Source organism: Acartia tonsa, chromosome 4 (genome assembly GCF_053477335.1).
Source record: "Acartia tonsa isolate MP-2025a chromosome 4, ASM5347733v1, whole genome shotgun sequence".
Lineage (NCBI taxonomy): Eukaryota > Metazoa > Arthropoda > Copepoda > Calanoida > Acartiidae > Acartia > Acartia tonsa.
The window spans coordinates 36,785,988-36,813,347 of NC_137263.1; the positions used below are offsets into that span (position 1 = coordinate 36,785,988).

Sequence of the window (27,360 nt, forward strand, 5' to 3'; positions counted from 1 at the left end):
CTTTTTTTCCCCTAAAAATTCAGAGACTATAAACAAGAATAAAGGGGAAATAAATGTACAAAAGTATTTACCCAGAAACCAATAATTTACGCTGCTATTTTTTAAAAACAAAAATCCCGTATATTTTCTCCCCCAAATTTTATAAGGGAACAAGATATTAAAATTATTTTAATGAAGAAATTGTCCACAATTTATTTTAATTACCCATCCAGACTGTTACGTTCACAAAAATGCAGATTTTATAGCTGAACAATATTGTTTTAAAAAAAGTATTTAATTTTGACAAATATTTTTTATTGATTAATCCAATCAAGGGCATAGCTAAGTGTACAAATCAAAAGTAAGGTAGAAAAAAACAATTCAAATTAAAGATGCTTCTGCTGTGGTAAAAATTACTGAATCAATACTAAAAAATAAATTTTAAAATCCCCAAAAAACTATCTTGGGGACCTAATTAAAATTTGGGCCCTGCAGTCTGATTCTAAACAGGGCAGAGTATATTTTTGATCCCCCATTCAAAAATAGATTAAAAACAGTTTAAGGTGAAACTCTAAGCCAGGTAAGAAATTGAATGCAGTATCAGGCTTTACACTGCCACCAAGACTCTATTAGACAAATTATTGGTTAATAACTAAAATATTATTATTTTAGCCATAGAATTTCCAGCAGCTTTAGATGATTATCAATTTAATTTCCACCATATCTGATTTAGCAAATACCTTATTACGTTCCTACCCATTTGTTTACTGTGGCTACTAAATTTGCCGGATATCAGGCATTTGCCTGATATCCGGCCCAAACCTAGTAGAAATAACAGACAGAAATGCTAACAAGAAAGGTTCCAGGACCACTAGGATATCAGCAAGGCACATAGCAATGATCCTCCTAGAAGACTATCTCTGTCTTGCTGAGTCGCTAGCCAAGGCAGCTGTCAAAGCCCACAATATGGGGTGTTACACAGCTCTTGCTATGAAGCTGCCATCAATGGAGTGGTAATTTGGCAAGCACCACAGCATTCCACCAACCATCATCCACCAACGCCTACCTTTAACCAGCAGGTGTACTACAACTTGCAGTTACCACTGAAACTTAATGTCTGCAGGTAAATACCACCTGCTGTTATCACAGAGACAGCTAACCACAGTTACAGAGAGATCTTTATAAAAAGAGAGCTAATTTGGCCAATGACTGGATTAAATGCAACAACATTTTAACAGCTTTTTAATCAGTAATAAACAAGAAAAGGCCATTTGATGCTAGTTCCTGTAGGCTCTCTATGAAAAAAATTATCAATTGGATTGAGTGTACATAGGGAAATCAGGAAAAAGACGAATTTTGGTTGCATTGGAGGTGTGAAGGTAAGAAAATATTTGAACTTATAGGAATATTTGCTTAGTATTATAAATTTGAAAAGTTTCTCTGATTATAATTTTCAATGGTTTAAGATTGACAGAAGCTGAGATTATTTTACCTGGAAATTTTTTGAGAGGTTTACTTCTTCCTGTTATGTAGAGTGGTCTCTGTTGATGATAAATTGATAGAGTTAATGGAGAGACTAGGTATAATAAACACCAATTGAAGTAACAGATGCTATCCTGCAGATTCAAATAAGAAAGACTCATTAACATCTAGCCAAATGGACCCTATGAATACAAGAAATTAAAATTAAAAGCAAAAAAAAATTATGTGGGATATTAATCATTTTTTTGACTCTGCAATATGTATAATTCTACTGGTTTAAAATATGAGATAAAAGATAGTTTTCCTATTGATTTTCTTTTCATTTGCGTATCTTTTATAATTCACCAATATTTCCCCCCAATGCACTGTTAGATATCTTGTGCTTGATTGGTGATGATATTTAGCAAATTAACAATGAAAACTGGTAATCTGAATCTACAATCTATTTTAATCCTAATTTATCCTAAAATTCAGATTTACCTATTTATTTGGTTCTCAGAGTATTAAGAAATTTTATTCTTATTAAACAGATGTTAACAGATAAATGACCCAACAAATTGGGGAAGCAATCTTCTCATTTTACCCCCCCCCCAAAAAAAAAAAAAAATAGATAGCTTGGTTGTACATGGTGGGAAATAAAATTTCAAAGCCTGCCAAGGATTAAAGTAGGTATATATTTAGATGGGTTTTAGCATTCAAACACATTTTTCCACAACATACACATTCGCTTCTCCAAAAACAAAAGAATTATGCGCACTCGGAGAACGCGCATCTCACTATGGATGCCGCACGCACTCTGGGAAGTATCTCTGGAGGAAATGTCGTCGTCTCTGATTTTTCAGAGTAAGGAAAAAGAGGCTTGGGAATTTTCATTTAGTACACGACACAAAGACTCAAAGGACGCTTCCTTGCGGCGATACACTTGCATACTTTCTAGGTCTACTGGTTGTTTTTATCATCTATTGATAGATTATTATATATTTAGAAGATATAAAGAAAGTACAAATAAGAAATGCAGGGAAGATAAATGGAAGATAGAAAAGCTCCCAACAAATAATTATTATCTCAGAGAAAAGTAAAATTTCCACTTCAACCCATGAAAAGTACATTTCATTGAAGACAGCTATATAACTAGCAGAAAGTAATTCATATCTTTCCCTTTTTACAATAAGGGTTTCGTTCCTTGCTTTAATGAATACATAATTAAATTTTATGTTAACCAATAAGAAGCTCACCTAATCTGTCTAGGAGTTGCTAAAATCTTTGGTGCTAGACCAACGGACAGACATTATCTTACTTTGAAAATTTTAATTATATAAAAAAAGTGTACTTTAAAATATGCCTTTAATATTAAATCATGAAATATTTCCGATTATATAAGTCCAATTAACGAAGCTCAAAAAATATTGATTCAATAAGTCAGTCCTACTATTTGTTAAAAGCGATTATATTCTACATTTGGTGTCGGACCGTCCATCCGTTACGATTAATTTTGTTTGTTGATTAATAGATTTGGTAAAATAGTCAATTATCAATTTAAAAAGTATTGATTAGAAAGAACAGCAACTCTATAATAATAACCAGTATATAGTTTAACATCGAAAATAGACATGTTATTATTTGCGCCTTTGAGCTCAAACAATAACTTTTTCAATTGTGTTCCTCAAAGCGCCTAGCAGACACAGAAACCTCTCCCACTTACTTATAAAATGAATTGAAAATATGGGGTAGTTTTCTTTTTGCCCAACTCTGTGGGGCTACCCTGTACCTTATATAACCTAACCTAAAGTAGAATACAAAAAAAATTACTTAACCCTACCCCTTTCCCACTTATTTAAATTTTTTACAATAGGGATATGGAGCTTCTGTGTACTTTGAGTTAAACCGCCAAAAATTGTCAGTTTGCAAAAATTTAAGAATTTAAAGATTTCATAAAGAATTTAAGCTTCTATTTATTTGGATGATTGTAAAGAAATTCTAAAACGAAACTGATTTATTAGCGCAAATACTCTGTGACTGTATGTCCGTTAGTCATTCGGTCAGAGAAGATTATGCAAACTAAGAATATACATTCCTTGTTTACAAAGTACATCGTATTTCAAAACATGCATACAAGTATCAAAGCTCAGAAGTATAACAATCCTTACAATAAAATAACAGGATGTCTGTCTGTCTATTTGTCTGTACCGAAGGATCTCGCTAACCGCTGAACCGATCGGGTTCTCCTTTACAGAGTACCTTCTTATAGGTCCTGGAAAGATTTATAATTATTTTGGGGGAGGGTACCACCAACCTCCCAAGGGAAATCGACCCTAGAAAAAAATAACCCCCCCCAAAAAATTTATTTCATTTTTTACTAAAAATAAAAATGAAGGAGCGTCAGCCTTCCCCCCTTAAAAAATTTGGTAATATCCTCTTAGAAATTTTTTTTTTCAATTTTGAAAATCTGTTAAGCAATATTGGAAGTCAAAATTAGAAAGCAACATAAATCATATTTCCAAACAAGGATGACAACATCCATAAAAGCGAAGCTCTGAAACGGTAGGACAAACGGAAATTAACACTTGTATAATGTCAGAACTGAATAATCAGAATGCGAATTTATAAGAGTTAAAGCAAAATTGTAAGTAAATTTGTTGAAAAACTGCTTGATACAGGATAATGATTATGGACATACTTACATTTTTAGGACTTGATTATAGAGTTGCTTCGCTTATAATATTGTACTTTGTTGTCTCAGGAATCAGTATACCAAAAATCAGAATCGGATAATTAGGTCATATACAAATTTGTTGTTAAAAATGTAAAAAAAAATCAACATGTTTAAAATGGACGTACGGACATTCTGGTAATGATTATAGAGTTGCTACGCTTTCTAACTCGTACCTAACTACTAAAGGAATCACCATGCAAAATTTGAAATCGATAGGACAATTCTAAAATGCCTAAATTAACGAAAAAACTATTTAAAAAAGTAAATAATCAACATATTTAAAATGGACGTACGGACATTTTGGTAATGATTATAGAGTTGCTACGCTTTCTAAATCGTACCTAACTACTAAAGGAATCACCATGCAAAATTTGAAATCGATAGGACAATTCTAACATGCCTAAATTAACGAAAAAAACTAATTAAAATTTTTTTAAAAATCAACATGTTTAAAATGGACGTACGGACATTTTGGTAATGATTATAGAGTTGCTACGCTTTCTAAATCGTACCTAACTACTAAAGGAATCACCATGCAAAATTTGAAATCGATAGGACAATTCTAACATGTCTAAATTAATGAAAAAAGCTATCCATTACGGACGGACGTACGGACGGACGGACGTACGGACGGACGGACGGACCGACCCTAATTATAGAAAAGCTTCGCTTTTAATAACCCTTATGAACAAACATACAAAAAAAGTTAAGGAGTAAGATAGGTTGTATTGTAGATTCTTATATATGATTAGGAAATTACCACTAAAGTTTTATCTCAAACATCAGACGAGTTAAGACGGAATAAAGTTAGAACAGGCGGACTTATACATAAACAGACATACGGACAAAGTTAGATATAGAGATGTTTTCTCCTAAAATACTGGAATTATCAGGGACATTGAGGTAAAAGACAATTAATGATGAATTTGTACAAACCCAATTACGATAAACAAAATTCCTCTTCTGCAGAATTAGGCCAACAAATGAAAGACCGTGATTATAAAACTTTGGGAACCAGTATAATTTACAGTCCGTTGTCCCCTTTCGCCCTGGGAATCACTAACTTTATGATAAAACTACCCTTTAATTAAAAAATCAATGAACTGTGTTCTTAATTTTATCTAAATGATAAAAAAAGTTCAAAGCATGGCAGATACCAAGAAGTCTGAAAAAATACTACAGTTTTAAAAGTACAAAAGCAAATAACTACATAAATTATACTGTCACTAATAGTTTAATGAATGCTTTAATTTTTACATTTTAGAAATAAAAACACTTTAAAAGATTTATGAAAACTCGGTATTAAAGAATAAATGTACAAAATCTAAACCCGAGTTTGCCCTCCACCATGAAAAGTCAATCAACTTTAGTTTATAGGTTACAGTTTGACTTTGACGTTCTTTCATCATTTTTAGATTATGTGTTTATTTTGAAGTGCAACTTTACTATTAATAGGATGTTTGCATCCGTTAAGTATTATTACTATCTTGTGTTTAAAATAGAAAGGATTGGTATTAGGCTGCGCCTTTCAAACACATTTTTGTTCTTGTTAAAGATTTAAAGTACAGAAAGTACAAATAGACCCCCCCCCCTCACCAGCAAATAATGCAACTTTCGTGGGGATGACAAACCTATCCTTTTAAGGGAGTCTTTCAACTCCCCCACCCCACTAATCCCAATAGAAAAGCGTGCATTTGCAAATTACTGTTTACAATTACTTTGATTTATAGCAAGCAACAAGTCAGGATGAAATTTATCAAGGTTTTAAAATTAAAACTCTAAGTGATATACTTTTTAAGTGAATAGTAAAACACGAGCTTAAACAAATAATTGGTTGAAAAGTTTGGACTTAGCTTGTTTAACCCACCCAATTAGATCTAAACAAGGATGACAACATCCATAAGTAGCGAAGCACAAAATCTATTATGAAATAGACAAGCGGACAAAGTGATTTATAGAGCTGATTTACTGTTATCATAACAAAGAAAAGAAAGAGAGATATGTGCAAATAAATATGCAAAAAATTTAAATCATGAAACCTTAAAAAATAAGGTTTATGTCTGAAAGGTTTAAAAAGAAAAGCAGCTAAAAAGCTGCTTAAAATCAGTCAGACTACCATAGATTTTTATACCTAATTATGGATCATAAAGAAAGGAATATAGGCAAGGGAATATAGCCGTGTATCTTTTGTAGGAACCGAGAAAATCTGCTGTAAAAAGTAAACGCGGCTAAAAAGCAGTCCGACCGCTATTAATGTTTAATACTTAATTAAGCTCCATATTGATAGGAATGTTGACAAGAAGTTTTAGCCTTCTATCTTTGACATGTGCCGAGAAAATCAGTTTTGAAAATAAAAGAGGCTAAAAAGCTGCTTATAAACAGTCCGACCGCTATTAATATTTTCTACTTAATTATGCTCCATATTGATTGAATGTTGTTGAATGAGTTTCAGCCTTCTATCTTTTATAGGAGCTGAGTAAATCCCATTTCCCCCAGCGTTACTGACTGACTGACTGACGGAAGGACAGACAGACAAATTGAATTATAGAGTAGCTTCGCTACTAAAAAGAAACCAACAGCCAGCAAATAAAAGATCTTGTTTCAAAGTCTAGGGAAGATTACATAGATTAGAGGTTTTCCCGCAAGGATTGGGCACTCATGGATATGCCCACATGGAATGAAACTAGTAGATCCACAGACTAAAGCAACTTAGCAATCTAAAGCCAAGCAGCCCATTTTTGTTGTCGAAAATCTGATCCGAGGCCGCTAATTAAACCATATAGCAGCAATTACACCACAGCGGCCCTTTTTAAAACACCCACAGCGGCAACCAATCACTTTTACGACTTCTTTATGGCTTTTTTATGCAGATTACTGACACTTTGGTACAAAATCAATTGCAACCTGTTTGAATTATACGCAAAAAAGCGCACCTAAAGTACTTGATAAGATAAAAGTTCTAAAGGCATTATGTAACAGCTGTATGTCATCACTTTAAATAGCCATAACAGTCTAATTTTCATCTGTTATATTAGCAAATTAAAGACTAAAAACCCCGACTTAAAAAGCAATAAAAAGGTGTTCTGTAAAAAACCTCAATTAAGAAATTATAATTGCGTAAGTTAAGTACACAGAAACAAGGATGACAATATTCAATAAAATTTGGTATGATTAATCAGAAGAATCCTAGGAATCACCATTTAAAAATGAATTTTAATAATAAAATGACAAAACACCAAGTTTAAAAAGTAAGTTCTGAATTTTTAAACTAATAAATGATTATGAAATATTATTTTGGTTGTTTTCAGGTTGCTATACATCCTAGATTATGCCTTATTGTTACAGAAATGTCAATATTATATATTTTTCTTATTCACATGCATAATGGAATGTCATCTTAAAAACTAAGATGGACGTACGTACTTTTTTGGTGAAGATTATAGTTTCTACGATTTCTTAATTGTTTCAGGAATCATCATTAAAAATCTAATTTTATAGCACTATTCTATCATGACTAAATTAATGATCTGAACTAACTGATACGGACTGAAATACGGATGGCCGGATGTTCAGACAAAGTATAAACAGAACAATTCTAATTCTAGAAAATCTTCACATATTTTTCTTTCATTTTTAAAAGCGAAGCTTTTCTATAAATAGGGTCGGTCTATACGTCCGCCCGTCCGTGACGGATAGCTTTTTCGTTAATTTAGGCATGTTATAATTGTCATATCGATTTTAAACTTTGCATGGTGATACCTTTTTTAGTAGTTAGGTACGATTTAGAAAGCGTAGCAACTCTATAATCATAATGAGAATGTCCGTACGTCCATTTTAAGCATGTTGATTTTTTTACTTTTTTAACTACAAATTTTTATGTGATCTAATTATCCAATTAATCTGATTTTTGGTATATTGATTCCTGGGACAACAAAGTACAATATTATAAACGAAGCAACTCTATATTTAAGTCCTAAAATGTAAGTATGTTCATAAAAATTATCCTGGATCAAGCAGTTTTTCAACAAATTTACTTACAATTTTGCTTCGACTCTTATACTTTTATATTCTGATTATTTAGTTCTAAAACTATTCTAGTGTTAATGTCCGTTTGTCCTACCGTTTCAGTGCTTCGCTTTTATGGATGTTGTCATCCTTGTTACGATAGAATCGTCATTACTAAAGGAGAGATTGTCTATAATTAGGGTCGGTCCGTCCGTCCGAAATTGAAAACCCTTATCGTTGAATTAGGCGTGTTGTAATTGTCCTATCGATTTCAACATTGACATAATGCTTCCTAAAATTATGCAATTTAGAAATCGTAGCAACTCCATAATCATTACCAGAAAGTCCACAGGTCCATTTTAAACATGGCGATGTTTAGCTTTTCAAAAAGCAATATTTTATCTTCGCTTTTATGGTTGTTGTTCTCCTTATTTTTTTATATATAAATAATTAGTTTATTCTTTTTAAACTTGGGTTTGCCCAACGGTTTACTTTGTTGTTACTTACAAAACACCATAATTTTATATTTAGCCAAATTATACATGAATTGACCAATAATCATACTTAATTTAAAGAAAAATGCACGATTTAACTAAAAATCATAAAAAAAGAGACGAATGCCAATTTTAGGGCATTCAAAGTTATCAATTTTAACCATATCAATAAATAAACAATGAACAAGGGTAACAACATCCATGAGTATCAAATGAAAAAATAATTAATGGAGAGACGGACAAAGTGAATTATAAATGACATGTTGAGTGATTATACAAAAATATGAGAGGAAAAGAAATAACGAGAAGAAAATATAGCTAAAATTTATACAATATTTTTGGCTGTTTTTTAAGACAACTCAACTCAATCAGAATATTTAGGTTCTTTATTGTTGCTTTTGTACTTAGTTTAGCAAGCAACTTTCAGTGAACAACATTTGGCGAAAATTATGCTTATTCAATTGTTAATTTTCAGGTTTTTAAAAGGCTCAGTAAGTTGCTATTATCGTTAGTTTAGACATGTTAAAATTGTTCTTAGTTTAGACATGTTAAAATTGTTCTTAAGTCTTAAAACTTGGCATGTTTATTGTTGAATCCTTTGTTACATTTAAAAGCGTTGCAACCCCATAATCATTACAAGAAAGTCTGTATGTCTATTTTTTACATGATTTGATTTTCTTATTAAAAGCGAAGCTTTTCTATAATTAGGGTCGGTCCGTCCGTCCGTACGTCCGTCCGAGATAGATAGCTTTTATTCGTTAATTTAGGCATGTTAGAATTGTCCTATCGATTTCAAACTTTGCATGATGATTCCTGTAGGAGTTAGGTACGATTTAGAAAGCATAGCAACTCTATAATCATTACCAGAACGTCCGTATGTCCATTTTAAACATGTTGATTTTTTTTACTTTTTTAACAACAAATTTTTATGTGATCTAATTATCCGTTTGATCTGATTTTTCGTATATTGATTCCTGGAACAACAAGGAACAATATTATAAGCGAAGCAACTCTATAATCAAGTCCTAAAAATGTAAGTATGTCCATAAACATTATCCTGTATCAAGTAGTTTTTCAAAAAATTTACTTACAATTTTGCTTCGAATCTTATACTTTTATATTCTGATTATTCAGTTTAGACACTATACAAGTGTTAATGTCCGTTTGTACTACCGTTTCAGTGCTTCGCTTTTATGGATGTTGTCATCCTTGTTCACTTAGTTTTTATAGTATTGATTCCTACTTTCAAATTTTCTTGTTTTTTTTAATAGGGTTCGTTCCGTTAAAACGTCCGTACGTCCGGAACAGTTAATTTAGACAAGTTTGAATTTTCCTACAGATTTCAAACTTACAGTTATGTACGATTTAGGAAGAGTAGCAACTCTATAATCGTTACCAGAAAGTCATACGTTCATTTAAAACATGTTGCTAACCTTTTCACCAACAAATTTTTATTTATATATAATTATCCTAATCATCTGATTTTTGGAATACTGATTCATATCACAACGAGGTACAATATCACAACGAGGTACAATGTTATGAGCAAAGCATCTCTATAATCATATAAGCAGTTTTGCAACAAATTTACTTACAATTTTGGTAATCATTATACATTTATTTTCTTCTTTTTCAGTTCTGGCACTCTACAAGTGTTAATGTTCGTTGGTCCTAACGTTCCAGAGCTTTGCTTTTATAGATGTTGTCATCCTTGTTTAAACAAATTTTAAAGGATCAAAATCTATTCAGAGGGACTTATCTATTGTTACCCTTGTACTTTTTAAACACAAAAAGCGTATTAGGTTTCTATTTTGATTTTTTAAAAGCGAAGCTTTTCTATAATTAGGGTCGGTCAGTCCGTCCGTCCGAGATAGATAGCTTTTATTCGTTAATTTAGGCATGTTAGAATTGTCCTATCGATTTCAAACTTTGCATGATGATTCCTCTAGTAGTTAGGTACGATTTAGAAAGCGTGGCAACTCTATAATCATTACCAGAATGTCAGTACGTCCATTTTAAACATGTTGATTTTTCTACTTTTTTAACAACAAATTTTTATGTGATCTAAATATCCGTTTGATCTGATTTTTGGTATATTGATTCCTGGGACAACAAAGAACAATATTATAAGCGAAGCAACTCTATAATCAAGTCCTAAGAATGTAAGTATGTCCATAAACATTATCCTGTATCAAGCAGTTTTTCAACAAATTTACTTACAATCTTGCTTCGACTATTATACTTTTATTTTCTAATTATTCAGTTCAGACACCATACAAGTGTTAATGTCCGTTTGTCCTACCGTTTCAGTGCTTCGCTTTTATGGATGTTGTCATCCTTGTTTACTGTGCGCTTTTGGTAGCTAAGCTAAAATTAAAATATCTTTCGGTTTGACTAGCTGTCAGCTAATTTAAAGGAAAGGTGATTTTATTGGATTCTATTGAATAATATACATAGATGTTAACAATTTCCTGTGAAAATTCTTCTCTATTACCAGAGATTTAAAAGATAAGACAATGGCCGATAAATTAATGTACATCCCCAATGTTAATAAACAAAATTACCCCTACAGTAGATTACAATTAGTGGTTGAAACTTTGGACACTCATCGTAATAAACCAAACAATGAAAATTCATTAAAAGTTGTTAAGCCAACGAATTAGAAAAAGTTGTTATAAAACTTTGGGGACTAGTGTAATGAACAGCCCATTCCCCCCCCCCTCTGTCTCTCGCTCTCTCTGTCTATAACTCACTTTGCTTGTTCGTCCGTTTTTAGGTCTGCAGAGGAGAATTTTTTTTTCTAAGATAAAAAAAAATTCTCGCCTGTAAATGATTATCTACTATGTAATTTTTTGACCGTTTGTTTGTTTGGCGTTTCCTTATATTTAAATATTTGTCATCGTTCTTTGTCTAATTTGTCAACAAATTTCAGAGATCTTACAGAACAGACATAATAGAATAATGTTTTCAGAGAAAATGATAGGGGCATTAAAAATAATGATGTTGTGTACCTTTTGTACAATAGGTCTCGTATCTGCTAGATTTCATCCAAAATATTCAGCTAACTTCTCTCTTTTTAAGGTATCCCTATACCATGATGCCTGTCACTCTCTGTGTCTGTCTGTCTGTAACCTAAGATCTTGCAGACCGCTAGACAAGATTTAGTGAGCTTATCATATGTCCAGTGAAGGTTTATAAGTATTCTAAGGGAGAGTACATCCACACTCCCATATATATAGCCACTAGAAAAAATATCTCCTAATAAATTTTTTTTATCAAAAATTAAAATTTTAAGTATAGGGTCGACACTTGCTCCCTCATAAGTGGAGTCGATATTTTAGATAAAACTATCAAGTATTTATTAGCACTAAAACATTTAAACTTCTTTGAATGTGATACTTACGGAAGGACGTACAGACAGACCGGCCCTACATGTAGAAAAGCGTAGCTTTTAAAATCTAAATAGCCACAAAATAAAAAATGATAAAATTGTCTGAAAATTTATCATGATTTTAATTCAACTAATTTTATTTAGACAAAGTACAAAATTGTTTATAGCAGTTTAGAAGAAGAAGAATTAAGATTTCAAATATTCAATCAAAATCTCCTGGATATCAATAAGTTTAATGCTGAAAATCATAGTTATAAAAAAGGTAAAATATACTTGTACACAAAGCTATTTTTTTATTTGTGGCGCAGATACTTCATAATCAGGATATGTCATGGAGATAGGAGACAATAGGCTGTTTATTAAACTCGTCCCCAAAGTTTTATAATTACGTTTTCTTTTGGCTTTTTAACTTTGGAAATTTTATTGAACTTAAATTGGTTGGTTTATAAAGTTGAGTGTCTAGACGTTTCAACCACTATTTATAATCTACATGGGGGGTAATTTGGTGTATCATCATTGGGGATGTACAATTCTGTCCATACGTAAACTACCATTAGCATACTTACTTTAACCTGCGGCTTCAGCCGTCGGGGAGGTGTCAGGTTCGAGTATTGTTAAAAATGGTACCTACTGTTGCTCTGTCTGGCACGTGACACTATTAGTGAGGGTAGGGGGAATATCTTAGTTAGAACTTCTAGACAAAGGTCGTACAATCAAAGGGTTGGTTGTCTGTTGGATGTTACTGAACCAAATATCCGTGGGCGTATCGCATCCCTTTACAAGCGGATAACGCTCTGGATTCTCTAGATGATAACTTAAAAATTATTCATTTTTTTCTGATTTATTTTTCTGTGGGACTTTTAAAGTTGTATTTCCCCTTAAATTCTCTATAAGATAGCTAATCTTTTAATGTAAAGATAAAGATAAATAAATCATCTATAGCATCTATATTTTTAGGTATTAACAAATTCTCAGATTTAACGGAAGAAGAATTTAGGTGTTATGATGTTGTAAATTTAAAACAAATATAACAATGCAATCAATGGACAGACGGACAAACTGAATTATTCAGCCATCTATATCTAATATTTATATCACTGTAAAAGACAAAATTTCCCTTTTCTGTAGATAAAAATTGTTTGTCGAAAAGTTAAAAAAACTGCTAGCTTGAATCAACCAAATAAAATGTAATAAATTTATTAAAGTTTTAATCCCAACAAATGAGAGATAGCGCTTAGAATGTCACCTCCCTGCACCTAAATGCTAATGCACAACAAAACAATGGTAGTACCAATACATAGGTCTTTCTAAAATATAAACTTTACAATATTGAGGAACAATTAGGAAAAAGGTTCTCGGCTGCACTACAGAACCTTTCATAAAAAGGTCACCAACTCTATCAAATGATATTCCCCAAAACCATGTAAAAGGGTTGAAAGCTATATCTACAAATTTCTCCTCAACACTCATAGATTGGAGAGATAAAGAGGTGATTTCTCCTGTAAAGGAAAGGTAACTTTTGCAAAGACAAAAATATTGAAAATCTAGATGATCAGTCCTTTATTGAATCAATGGGAACACTGTAATGGAACAATCTGCCCACATAATTGGGAAACAGAGCAGTTATTTTTAACAATATCCATTTAGTAAGTCAGTTATATAATGTTAAGATTCCTAAGAATATAGCTTTTCTTTGGGAAAATTTATGGCCTAATTGTCCATCTATTTATATAGGTGTATAAAGATGTAAATAATGGATGAGAATGAAAATTAAATGAAAAAATTATTACAGTAAGACAAAATTATTTAATTTGTGTTTTTGCAAAAGAATAGAAATAGGATCAAGGTAGATGTGGCTCCTGTTGGGCAGTTACTGTCACTGAATCTATAGAATCACAAGCTGCCATACAAGCTGGACAATTAGTTCAACTTTCAACTCAACAGGTATGCGACACATTTAAAGAAAAGAAGAGTATAGTGATTTTGCTATTTTCCTTTAAAATGAAAAATTTTAAATTTTTGATCAAGAAAGCATGATAAACCAATATGTATGATATAAAATAAAATTTAAATAATGTATCAATCCAATCCTATTAGAAAAACTTTTAGATTTTTTCGTTCCTAAAATACAGATGTTTATAAGTAAGATTTATAATATATCCTTTTTCTATACTGCGAACGACAGGTGTCATAAATAAAGCTAGTGCCCATATAATTCAATGATTGGAAATCAAATTTAGCTAGTATCATGCAGTCCCTCACTGCTGGCCTCTGTTGAAGCTGATGGTTGTCAGGTATAAAGGTATATGGAATAACTATAAATTATCATTTGCAAATAAAATTTTATTAGGCTACACTTTAGGTTTGAAGTATTAATTAAATAATTGAATCTGTTAATTTTTCAAAAAAAAATTAAAATACATATTTAATAAATGATCACATTATTGTTTCATACCCAATGGCAGTTGTTTAAACAGACTAAACTGAAGGTTGGGGGTGGTGGGGTTGGGGTGATAGGTAATTAAGAAGATTTTGTAAGGCTTCCCTTGAACACTTACCCTCAGCTTTAATTGTTGTAATTATTGGATGGTATTTTTAAATCAATTGGTATATATTTTCTAACTCCTACTAATTTAGTTATAATGATAACATAATTTCTAATTATCCTGAGACTTTTATGAGTTACTTATATAGTTATTCTATAAATCTTGAAAAGTGAATTTATAAAACTAGGGATCTTTCCCGGAACTTGGGCTGGCCCACGTTTCTCTGTTTGGTTTGGCAGCTGACAAACAATATCCGTGAGTATTTTAAAAATGTCGTCTTTTTACATACATAGGTAGATTATACTTGCAGAGTATGAACAATTTTCTTTACGTTCTGTTACTCAACAGTCAAAGAATATAAATTTCTAGATTATTTAATAATATTTTTCAAAAACAAGTTTCTAACAAGTGTCAAATAATTGCTTGAAATGATACTTTTAGAGGTAGAGTGTGATAAATAAAGGAAGGAGAAAATAACTTTAAATATGTTTAGATACTCCTCTGGAATAATTGGAAAATCTGGAAAGTGTGAGATCCCTAAGCTGTTTCCATCTGCAGTTACAATCAATGGCTTTGATTCCATCAATAATGACCTGAACAAAACCTTGGAGTACCTTCACAATACAGGGATAGCTTTGGTCTTTAAATTATCATATATATACTTTTTGAAGACCGTTAATAAACAAAAAAGTGTAGGGATATGTGTTCTATATTTCAGACCAACCAACAGACATAATATTAAATAATGTTAGGATAGTTGTGCATCTTACAGGATAAGAACCCGGGGAGGGAGGGGTTATTGGACTGAAAACAAGTTTAATAAAGACAAATTCTCTTATTAGTTGGCTTAAAATCTTAGGGTAATTTTATTAAATCTAGATTGGTTAGTTCCAAACAACAAGGCCAAAACATTTTAACCTATAAATTACAGAATGTTTTTTGTCAATATATCCTTAATTGTCTTATCCCCTAAGATCCCTGATTATAACCTAAGCTATGTTAAATGTTAGGCCCACTGGGAGTTAGCGTGGATGCGACTAAGTGGCAGCACTATGATAGTGGAGTTTTTGACGGCTGCCTTTCTGCCTCTAATTTAGGAATATTTACATAAAAACTAGTACAATCATAATCATAGGTAGAGCAATAAGAAAGATAAAATTATAGCATTTTAGATAATAGGGAATAAATATAATGTGATAAAAAAGTGATATAACTCAGGGAGTAAGGGAGGGGACAATGGATCGAATATTCAATTTTTAGGAGTCTCAGACTTTGGGTACTGGCTTAAAGGGAATGTGCAAGAATTTAGCAGTTTCTGACTGAGTTTGGGTACTTGCGCATGAAATGCCGCTACTCGTTATGTATGTTTTGAATATTGCAGACGGGGAGAAGGGATAAGGGAAGTGGGGGCAAGGGAAATAAACACTCATTGTGTTAGTTTGGAATGTAGCAGACGGGGAGAAGGGAGAAGGGAGGTGGGGGCAAGGGGCAAGGGAAATAAACAGAATATAAAGGGGAAGTCATATTCTTGCTAGCAGCTGGCCGGGTCCAATAATCTTTTAATATAAAAATCACACCAAAAAACCTCAATATATTTCATCAAAAACAAGTTGTGATTTCACTTTACATGACGCTATGGAAATCTATTATTCAATTAACAATCCCTTTATAATTTCCTACAAATTTATTGGATTAAACTGGATTTCATGCCCTTTCTTTGATAACTCTTATATTGAATTAATTGCCCATTGTCCCCTCCCTTACTCCCTGGATATAACTATTGAACAGATAAATCAATGGAATATTATAAAAACCAGATATAAACCATGCTGTACAACTGGTTGGTTATGGTTCTGACACAACACATGGAGACTTCTGGATCATCAAAAACAGCTGGGGAGAAAAGTAGGTTTTTTATTAAGTAGCAAAGCTTTTATTCATTTAGTAGGGCTGAAACTGGATTAGGATGTAATCAAAGGGATATGGGTATTGAGGGGGAGAAATAAAGGTAAAAAGAAAATTACTTAGAATTGTTTGCTAGAGTCCTGGTTCCTTCTCCTTTGGTACAAAGCTACTCTTCAAAACGGACAAAGTGAGTTTTAGAGCAGATATTCATAAAAAAAAGAAGGCGAGAAAAAGAAAAAAAGAATGTTTAGACAAATAAACCACGAAACCATTACAAATCAAAATAGATTTTTTTTATTATCATTACCAAAAGACTGACGGACAATGTTAGTTCTATACTGGATGCTTTGGTAAGGGTATCTTCAAACAAAATCTGCAAGGATCCTAAGTAGCAGCATAATCATAATGCTTTTTTTTAACCTTTATTTTCTTATTTTAGGTGGGGAGAGAAAGGCTACATAAAACTGAAAAGACACAATCAGTTAAAGTGTGCCAAATCCGCGAGTGGAAAGGTAATGAAATAACACTGCTGCAATATTATCAGCTTTTACCAACAACGAAGTAAACTCAGAAAAAAAATCACAAAACCTATACTAATTTCAATTGTCATTGGTTGGGGTCAACACATAGTAGAAATGATGACCTCTATATTTGCGTCCCAAATATTATATTAGATTTATTTCGCTTGTTAGTTATACCTTAGTCCTGCAATATTCTTACCTCTGTTAATGGATCAAAATAGACTTTTCACAAAAATAGTTTAATATGCTTACTTTAGGTTAGGTAAGTCAATTAAGGGTAAAGGGAGGGGGGGGGGGGTAGTTATAATCTCTAAAAAAAATAACAGACTGGGAGGGGTTGTGGGGATGGAATAAAGGATTTGTGTGGTCGTTATAAAGAGGAATGAATATTTGTGAAAAATGTTGATAATAAAAAATGCTTATTACATATTTTTTTATGACTCACAAAACTTTGGAATAAATTAATTTTTTTTGGGTGCAATCTAATCTTATTTTATTTTAGGTTTACTGTGGAACTTGTGGAGTTTTATCCAATCCAATCTTTCCTTTGGGGACAAAATTACAGCAACATGATGTACTGCCTTAATCTAATATATCCTATTATATACAATAGTAAGTTTTTTTGTCTGTAGCGAAGGATCTTGATAACCGCTGAACCGACATGGTTCTTCTTTATAGTCAAACTTCTTATAAACTATTTGGGGGGAGGATGTCCACACCCTCCTAAGATCATATCTAGAAACAAATAAATCATTTTTACTCTTAATTACCCTAGAGTACTTTTTAGAGGAGAAATACATATATTATAAACGAAAAAGGGGACATTTTAGTGTTTATTAACCTGGCCCCTAAAGTTTTTTTATTCATGAACTTAAAAAACTTTGGAGATTTTTTTTTATAAAATCTTTATTTGGTTGTACAAACTAACTGTGTTCAAACCTGTCCGCCAATAAATATAATATATGTATAGAAAGGGCAATTTTGCTATCTGAACATTTTTATGAAAATTAAATTCATTAAACCTAAAAAACCTAAATTCACAATATTGAATATTAAAACATGCCTCTAATTAAATAAAAATTTTTTTCTTTATTTAGTCCATTCTGCAATGTTATAATAAATCTGCAGTATAATGATTATATGTAATTTGAATCAATTAGTACCCTTTTATCTTAATGCTTCTTATATATGTAATTTTTAGTAGCGAGGCTATTCTATAAATTACTTTCTTCGTAAGTCTGTACGTCGCTCTGTTATTAAATCGTAGTAGAATACCGATTTTTGGCAATTTTTTTAATAAGCTATCTTTTTATTAGCGAAGTCAATCTATAATTCACTTTCTCTGGCAGTCCGTCCGTAACGTTATGGGGGAAATGGGATTTTCTCGGCTGCTACTTAAGATATTTGGAAGTGGTTCCCTGTATCAATGAACATCCAGTATATAATTTATTTGGTCCGTCTTATAAGACATTTAATATTTTTTTTCGTATTCATTCGAATCCGGTGGATAGGAACCGGTTCTCATCTATACGAAAAAACTATGTCTAGCATCGTTTTATATCCAGCTTTCTACTAATATAAAAATGTACAATCATAAGAATAAAACCAGTTTTTTTAGCCCCGAGGTGCCGAATTTAATCTCATAATTGTACATTCTATATCCGCGGAAAGCCGTTTATAATACGATGCGAGAAATAACTATTATCATTTTTTTTATTGTAAAGTTATCAACTGAACATCTTCTATATGATTTACTTTGTCCGCTTGTCCTTCAATGATTTTTATTGTACTTCGCTACTTATGGATATCTAAACTTATATATGCATTTATCTAGTCAATCAATGTAAATTTAAATGCTTTTTAAATTATGTATTTTAAATAAAATTAAAATTATTCTTTTTTATGTTTTTTTCAATAAAAGGAAGATGTTGATTTGTCTATTGCATTGGTTAAAATAGGTCCTGGGACAAACGCAGGAGTCCCAAACGTCAGAGTGGACACTTAACCTAACCTAACCAATTTTGGACCATCTTTTAGGTTTTTAAAATAGCCAACTCCCGTTAGGGCTTATTTCATTCGTATCTTAACCTAACCTAATCTGTATAGAAATAAATAACCTAATAATAAATCCATTTTTATAGAAGCAGAAATATAATCTATGATTAGGGTTTTGACCCTCTAAAAACGTAATCTACATTCCACTTTCCCCTCTCTTGGCGATGATATCATCAACGCCGATATGATTTTTGTAATCTACCATTCCAATTTTGCCTCTCTTGGTGATGATATCATCAATGCCGATACGATTTTTGAAATGTACTATTCCACTTTCAAGAGAGGAGAAACTTGAATGGTGGTTTACACTTTTAACATCAACATTATTGAAATCATACATACTATTTTTAAATTATGTTAATCGTAGGAATGTATAAAATACTATTTATAATTAAATTTTTTTGTAAAATAAAAATAATAACTAGAATATACCATTAATATTATGTCGATTTAAATAAGGAAATCAATGTTTATGAATACGCTGCAGATATGTCAACATAAATGTACCATTCCAGTTTCGCCTCTATTGAAAGTGGAATGGTACATTTCAAAAATCGTATCGGCGTTGATGATATCATCACCAAGAGAGGGGAAAGTGGAAAGGTAGATTACGTTTTTAGAGGGTAAAAACCGTAATCATAGATTATATTTCTGCTTCTATAAAAATGTATTCAACTCCCCAACTGGTAAAATATATTAAATATTTTTGCATGTTTCGTCTTTATTTACCTTGTCTGTAAAATTCAGGATGAAAATGAGTTTTGCAGTATGAACTTGTAAATAATAACATCACATTTTTCATTATAGCATATTTTCCTATTTACATTATATACAACCAACACCCCCCCCCCTTATTTTGAAAGAAATTGAAATAAATACCACTTAAGGTGGGGTGGGGTATTTTTGTTTGTTTGTTTTTACTTTGGGCCAGTTTACAGGGAAGACCCGCCAGTAGGTTTGGGCCCCGCTGATTTAGGGCCATCCGCAGGGATATGGCAAAGGAAACCTATCCTCCTTATTTTATATTTATTTCAACAATAAGGAAAGGTATTATGTGCTCGCTAGACACTTTGAGTGAAAGTATTCATGAACTATTAGGATTTTATTCCATTTCTTCTAGTTTGTAATCCATTGGATTTTCTAAAAATAAAGTTTAACTGGTCTAGGTATTGTATGAGATATCCAACTTGGGAATAGTCCCTTTCGTGGCAACGCCCCTTAAGGGACGATTCGTCGTATTTTTAAAATGGCTTTTGATAGATTATTTTATTTAGGTTGTATTGGGTTAGGGGATTGCCCCACAGTGTTAAGCAATTGGCCCCGGCGGGGCTAGGAATAGGAGAAAAGCTACTGTGAAAAAACGAAGAATCGTTCTTTAAGGAGCGTTGCCACGAAAGGGACTATACCCTCCAACTTTAGCTACAGTGCTAGAAGCACGTAATATTTTTTTCTTATTTATTTTTAAGTTTACTCTGTACCCAGTATAACCTAGCCTAAGGTGAATAAAAACGCACGGAAGAACTAGCTCCTATCCCTTATTTATAATTTATTCCAAAATAGGATTGTGAGGCATTATTTGCTGTGCTTAGGTAGGCACTTTGAGGGAAACCACCGAAGAATATCATTTAAGTAGGAAGATATTATCCAACATCCCAACTGTAACTTGTTGACAAAGTAATTGTAAACAAAGTGTTGTAATAAACAAAACAATTTGTATCTTCAAAAACTTGTTCTAAAAGTAGCTGATTCCCTTTCTTTATTGCACACTAAAACTTAAAATTGAACTAACTCTTTTTTCTAGTATAGCTTCGAAACCGATTAGTATTTGCTGGATTAAAACCGATGCGATTGATAACTATTAAAAATTTATTTTTATATGACAACAGCTATAATAAAGTATATGTATATAAAGTAATTTTCTATGTCAATGAAATTTGTTGCTCCTAGAGGTAAAGTGTATAGATTAGGGAACTCAAGGGATAAGATAAGTTAATGTACACTCCAAATTAAGATAAACTCAACAGAAAATTACACTGGTACTCCATAGACGTCCATAGACGTTGGGGGGGGGGGGTAAAGTGGGGATTACCCCCCCCCCATTTTAAATTTACCCCTACCTTAGAGGTGACGTAGGCACCCCCAACCCTTTAGGAGGGGGTATTTACCCCCCCAAAATAAAAATCTCTAACAAAAAAAAATTTTGCGCGCTTCCCGCGCATTATTAATACTCAATATTCAATAAAATTTTAATTACCCCCCCAAAAATTTTACCCCGGGAGGAAATTTTGGGGGGGGTAAACAAAATTTCCCTGCTAACAGATTTCAGGGGGGGTAATTACCCCCCCCCCCCCCCCCCCCCCCCCCAAGAAAATTTTACCCCAGGGGGGGTAAAAATTTTTGGGGGGGTAAAAAAAAGTTTGCGGCGAATTCACGCGCCATTTTACCCCCCCCCCCAAAAAAAAAAAACGAATTACCCCCCCCCCTTAAAAAAATTTTACCCTTCCCCCCCCAAAAAAAAAGCTTGGACGCCCCTGTGGTATTCTATGTTTTTCAACAACATTGGTCTAATTTGAGTACTTTTAATGAATTAGTATTGGTTTGTTCCAAACTTTTTTACCATAAAACTTTATTTCACTAAAGGGGATATTTTGTATATCAAGATTTGTGGTTATATCAATATTTCTCCATTGCCTAAACCTTTAACCCCCGGATTATATGATATTTCACAAAAGACATATATTTGACATAACATAAAGTTTATGTCGATACACTAAGCTTTTTTTCTTGTTTTCAGTTACTTTTGTTTAGAAGTTATATTTGACATAACATAAAGTTTATGTCGACACACTAAGTTTTATTCCTTGTTTTGAGTTACTTTTGTTTAGAAGTTATATTTCAAATACTCTATTTAGAGACTTAGAGAATGTATCCTTGTGCAACTTTATACCTAGGAACGGCTATAATATATAAGTAGTTCTTATCAGGTAGGCTTTTTACTAACAATTTGAAATTAGTTTTGAGAAAAGTGTTGGGGGAAATATGAGCAATTCTATTTCTTTCTGAAATTACTGCTATCCTGTTCTTGTTACATTGAAGTAAAATAATAGAGAGTACATGAGATATATGTAACCTTGCCCTCAGGGCTGTGACCCTGTCCCGATTTTGTATAAATTAAGTCTTTGAAATCAGGTAATAGCGTTGGAAATTTAAACACAGCTGAATCCCTACAAAATAACATAAAACAATTGGCTAACAGACGAAAATGATCTCCACTACTTATACCAAGTATTTATGCATCAAATTATACATTTTTTTCTTGCTATGCTGTTTATGGACATAAAAGACCTAGGTTTTCAACATTAAACCAACTTACAGCCATATTTCAAGAACCATTTTTATTGCTATGCGAAAAATAGGCATAAAGGGACATTTTATCCATAAGTAACAAAGCAATAACAGACATACCCAATTTTCTGACGAAAAAAAAGCAATAGCAGGCAACCAGCCTCAAAATATAAGTATTTTTTGTTTTTTATCTATATTTGGCAAAAATTTACAAATGTCTTTGTCAATTGAAATCTAACATGGTATTTACTCCTTTAATTATTTTATGTTCAGTGACCAAATTAAATTCAACATTTTCAAATGTTTAAGAAATGTACAATTTTACATTTAATGAAAATAACGGAAATATTTACTGGCAATCTACATAATTCACAGGTTAGGAACACAAATGGATATACTTACCGTTTCTAATTATAGAGCAGCTGCAACTTTTTTTTTTAAAAAAAAAGAAGGCATGTAAAATGTAATAATTCATATTTTTATTATTTTATTATGGTTTTGTTTATAGTGTTTATGTTCAGTGTAGGAGCGTGTGGATTGGGGGTGTAAGTTGGTGGTTTCCCCACCCCCTCATCTGTAGAAAGTTTTATTTATTTTTTATTCCTACTCAAAACTACCTTCCAACAATTCAGGGGAGTGTAAAATTTCTAGGGCGCCCTACAAACCCCTTTGGAAATATCCTGCGCACGCCCCCCGGTTCAGTGTTCCCATATTCACATAAACAATTTATATTTTATTACCTTATTTACTTTTTTGCAGAATAGTTAAAGAATACTTCAAGTCGTTTATATTTTAACATGGATGACAGCATCCATAAAAGCGAAGCTCTAAAAGCAGAAGGAAGGACAAACGAACTTAAGTTTAAACGAAATTGTACAAAAATTTGATGCAAAATTGCGTAAATATAGAATACAGATAAATGACATACTTTCATTTTTAGGATTTGATTATAATCTTTACCTTGTTGTCCTAAGAATCATTATTCCAAAAATCAGATGAATGGGTTATCATATAATACAAAAATTGTTGTTAAAGTGTTCAAAATCAGCATGTCTAAAATGGACGTAAGGACATTCTGGTAATGCTTATAGAGTTGCTACGCTTTCTAAATCGTACCTAACTACAACAGGAATCCCCATGCAAAGTTTAAAATCGATAGGACAATTCTAACATGCCTAAATTAACGAAAAAAGTTATCCGTTCCAGACGTACGGACTTACGGACTGACCCTAATTATAGAAAAGCTTCGCTTTTAACAAGGACAATTTTGTTATTATTTAACGTGGAAGTTTTTTTATTCTTAAATGTTTAGAGAATTCAATAAGAGGGATTTTATACTATTTTTTTTAGATTTAAGCTTTGGTATGGTCTTAAGCAATTTTTTTGTCTATTTCTTACCACTCTGAATACAATGCCCTTAGACACTGGATGCTCGGGGATCAGCTGCTAGTTTTTCATATATCATATGTTTGTAAGTGTGTGTTTATCTTCATGTGTGTGTGTGTGTGTGTTTATGTGTGTATATGTGTGTGTGTGTGTGTTTATGTGTGTGTGACTTTGAGAATGCACAGTGTTTTTGTTAATATGTGCAAACATAGTTAATTAACACTCACTAAAATATATCTTGTAAAATATCTATCTATCTATCTATCTCTCTATCTATCTCCTTATCTAACTCTCTATCTATCTCCTTATCTAACTCTCTATCTTTCTCTCTATCTATCTCCTTATCTAACTCTCTATCTATCTCTCTATATATCTCTCTATCTATCTCCTTATGTAACTCCCTATCTATCTCTCTATCTATCTCTCTATCTATCTCCTTATCTAACTCTCTATCTATCTCTCTATCTATCTCTCTATCTATCTCCTTATCTAACTCCCTATCTATCTCTCTATCTATCTCTATATCTATCTCCTTATCTAACTCTCTATCTATCTCTCTATCTATCTCTCTATCTACCTCCTTATCTAACTCCCTATCTATCTCTCTATCTATCTCTCTATCTATCTCTCTATCTATCTCCTTATCTAACTCCCTATCTATCTCTCTATCTTTCTCTCTATCTGTCTATCTCTTTATCTATCTATTTAATCTTCATATTTTTGTACCTATCTATACATATATTTTTGTATCTATCTATCCATTGAGATATATAAGTTGGAAATGTTAGAGGAAGATTTGAAATCTGCATTAAATTTTAAGGATTTTTTTATAAAATTAGTTTTTTGTATAATTCTTTATCTAAAAGCGGAAATACAATTTAAGTTCATAAATTTTGATATCTGTGATTAGTGGATTAAAAATTATCTGCGCTCTGATTGGAGAAGCTTAAGTGTCGCACATCATTCAACCAATTAGAGCGAAGGTAGTTTCCAATCCACCTATCCTATTGGTCAAAATTTATGAACTTAAATTGTATTTACGCTTTTAAATAAAGAATTAAGCAAAAAACGAATTTTATAAAAAATCCTTAAAATTTGATGCAGATGTCAAATCTCCCTTTAACATTAAAATTGCTTTCAACTTATATATCCTACTATCCATACTTGAAAATGCAGGGTATTTTTTTAGTAGCGAAGCCAAACTATATAGTTGTGTTGTCCCGTGTTGAACATGTTGGACTCAACAAAAAACCAGTTTGTATCACGATCGTCCTGATCAATGAGTATCTAATTTCTCAGCTACCATTTAAGATAATTATAAGGAAATCATTTACTCTACACATACTGTATGTCCGCCTGTTTGTACATTATGCTGTAGGGGATAAGAAATGTTCTTTTCAAGGTTTCCATAAGTGATAGATGTAAGATATTTCTTGTGTATTTTCCAATGATAATCTACTCTGCAACTTACTGTGTCCGACCCTGGACCGTTTGACTGTTCCTCCATGTTTTAACAAGCATGAATCTCAAAAGATAAGACAATGGACGGCAAATTGACATACCTAAAGGTACACAAATGAATTAAAGTTTTTGTGTACCAATGTCCCTTCCCTGCCTGTTAATAAGTGTGCAAACAAGGTTAATTAGTCCTAATAAGATGAAACCAATCACACCCCCCCGCCAGTGTTCATACAGACAGGTAAATCACAATCCACAGAAAAAAATTGCCCACAATCAAATAGTATTCATCATTATTTAGAAGTCTAAACGAGTATTCTGTATAAATCTATCATAAAATTGCCCAAATACAAGATGCTTAATACGAGAGCTATTCGTTACGGGCGGATGGACGTACGGACGGATCTACCCGTATAAAGGTTCGCTTTAAAGATGAAACTAAATAAGTAATTTGAAGGTAGTATAACAAATCTAGGTACTAAAGTAATAGGATATTCATATGGTCGTCTTTTTATGTGTCAATTGAGATCTACTAAACGGTTCAAACGATCATTCCATAAATTTCATAAAAGTTTTGTTTAGTCCAGGGCGGTTTTAATAGCCTAACACCCCCTTTGTAGGGTAAATTTCCAGGCGTGGGTATCTTAATAAAATAATTGTTTAAAGGGTTTAAACATTTTATAACTAATTTGTAAAAATTTGTTTCTGATTCAGTTTAACTAGCAGTATAAAATATTAAAAATGTATTAATGGCCTTACGATATAGATTATTTAAAATAAATTTAAGTTATAAAAAAGTTCAGATTTTCAAAATAAAAAAAAGATTGCTTAATTTCTTACTTTTGCTAAAAAATGTGTGAGATAATTGTCCAGTTCAAGTATTAAAGATTCAATGTTAAAGAGTTGGTAGTCAAAAGGGCGTCACCAAGTCAAAGTCAGGTATAATTATTTCCAGCAACATTGCTGGAACACCTGGCAATTAATTGTAGAAGTGCATCTACAAAAATCATCTGGATCCAGGTAGTCATAGGACAATAGAGTTTAAATTAATCTCCATACATTTTTCAGCTCAAAAGTTATAAGCTACAATGTAAATGAAAATAAGGAAAGATTTAATTTATTCCATTGTCCTCTCCCTTAATCCCTGTTCGAATACACAAAAAAAGATCCAACATCCAGCAGTTTTTTCTTTCGTTTGCTTTTCAATTTTCATTATATCAATCTTCATTAGCAATGACCTTCTAGTTATCTATCTATCTAATCTACCTAGCTATCTATCTATTTAATTATCTAGTTTCTATCTATCTAGCCTTCTATCTTTCTGGCTATGAACTAAATATCTATTTATCTATCTATCTACATATCTTCCTATTTGTCTACTTATCTATCTACCTATTTATCTACAGGAGTGGGGACAAAACACCTAATTTAAAAATGCCTAACTAAAAATGCCTAACTAAAAACACCTAAGTTTAAAAATACCTAATGTTAAAAACACCTACGTTAAAAACACCTAATTTAAAAACACCTAATTTATAAATGCCTAATTTAAAAACGCCTAACTAAAAATGCCTAACTAAAAATACCTAATTTTAAAAATGTCTAATTTTAAAAATGCCTAATTTAAAAATACCTAATTTCAAACTATCTAAACGCCTAATTTAGAAATGCCTAATTCTAAAATATCAAATATTTTTACTAAAATACCTAAAATTTTGATAACATTAATCCAATTGGCTGATTGTTATTGCTAAAGGATCTTGCTAGTCGATGAACTAATATGGTTCATTTTTACATAGATGTCCAAGGGGGGGGGGTAAAGTGGGGATTTCCCCCCCCAAACGAATTTTTTTTCATTTTACCCCCCTCATTTAAAATTTACCCCAACCATTTAGAAGGGGGTATTTACCCCACACAATCAATTTTGGGGGGGGGTAAATACCCCCCCCCCCCAAATAAAAAATCTCTAACAAAAAAAATGTTTGTGCGCTTCGCGCGCATTTTTAATACTAAATATTTAATAAAACTTAAATTACCCCCCACCAGAAATTTTACCCCAAGGGTAAATTTTGGGGAGGGG

General features: G+C 32.1%; 2 protein-coding genes and 1 long non-coding RNA gene across 3 annotated transcripts; all 3 read left to right on the forward strand.

The window, feature by feature from the left end:
• Positions 1-11,642: 11,642 nt before the first annotated feature.
• LOC145318312 (uncharacterized) lies at positions 11,643-13,062 on the forward strand. The gene is made up of 3 exons (XR_013879305.1): positions 11,643-11,754; positions 12,209-12,326; positions 13,022-13,062. It is a non-coding gene; the product is annotated as an uncharacterized LOC145318312 (long non-coding RNA).
• Positions 13,063-13,324: 262 nt separating this feature from the next.
• LOC145315456 (cathepsin L-like proteinase) lies at positions 13,325-15,461 on the forward strand. The gene is made up of 6 exons (XM_080155438.1): positions 13,325-13,348; positions 13,904-14,008; positions 14,305-14,358; positions 14,798-14,865; positions 15,104-15,248; positions 15,453-15,461. Exons 1-6 carry the CDS (start codon positions 13,325-13,327, stop codon positions 15,459-15,461), a joined length of 405 nt encoding a protein of 134 aa, XP_080011564.1.
• On the forward strand, positions 15,415-18,883 carry LOC145318313 (cathepsin L-like). Its single transcript, XM_080159618.1, has 4 exons — positions 15,415-15,705; positions 16,426-16,515; positions 16,955-17,027; positions 17,539-18,883. Exons 1-4 carry the CDS (start codon positions 15,614-15,616, stop codon positions 17,620-17,622), a joined length of 339 nt encoding a protein of 112 aa, XP_080015744.1. The 5' UTR covers positions 15,415-15,613; the 3' UTR covers positions 17,623-18,883.
• Positions 18,884-27,360: the final 8,477 nt, after the last annotated feature.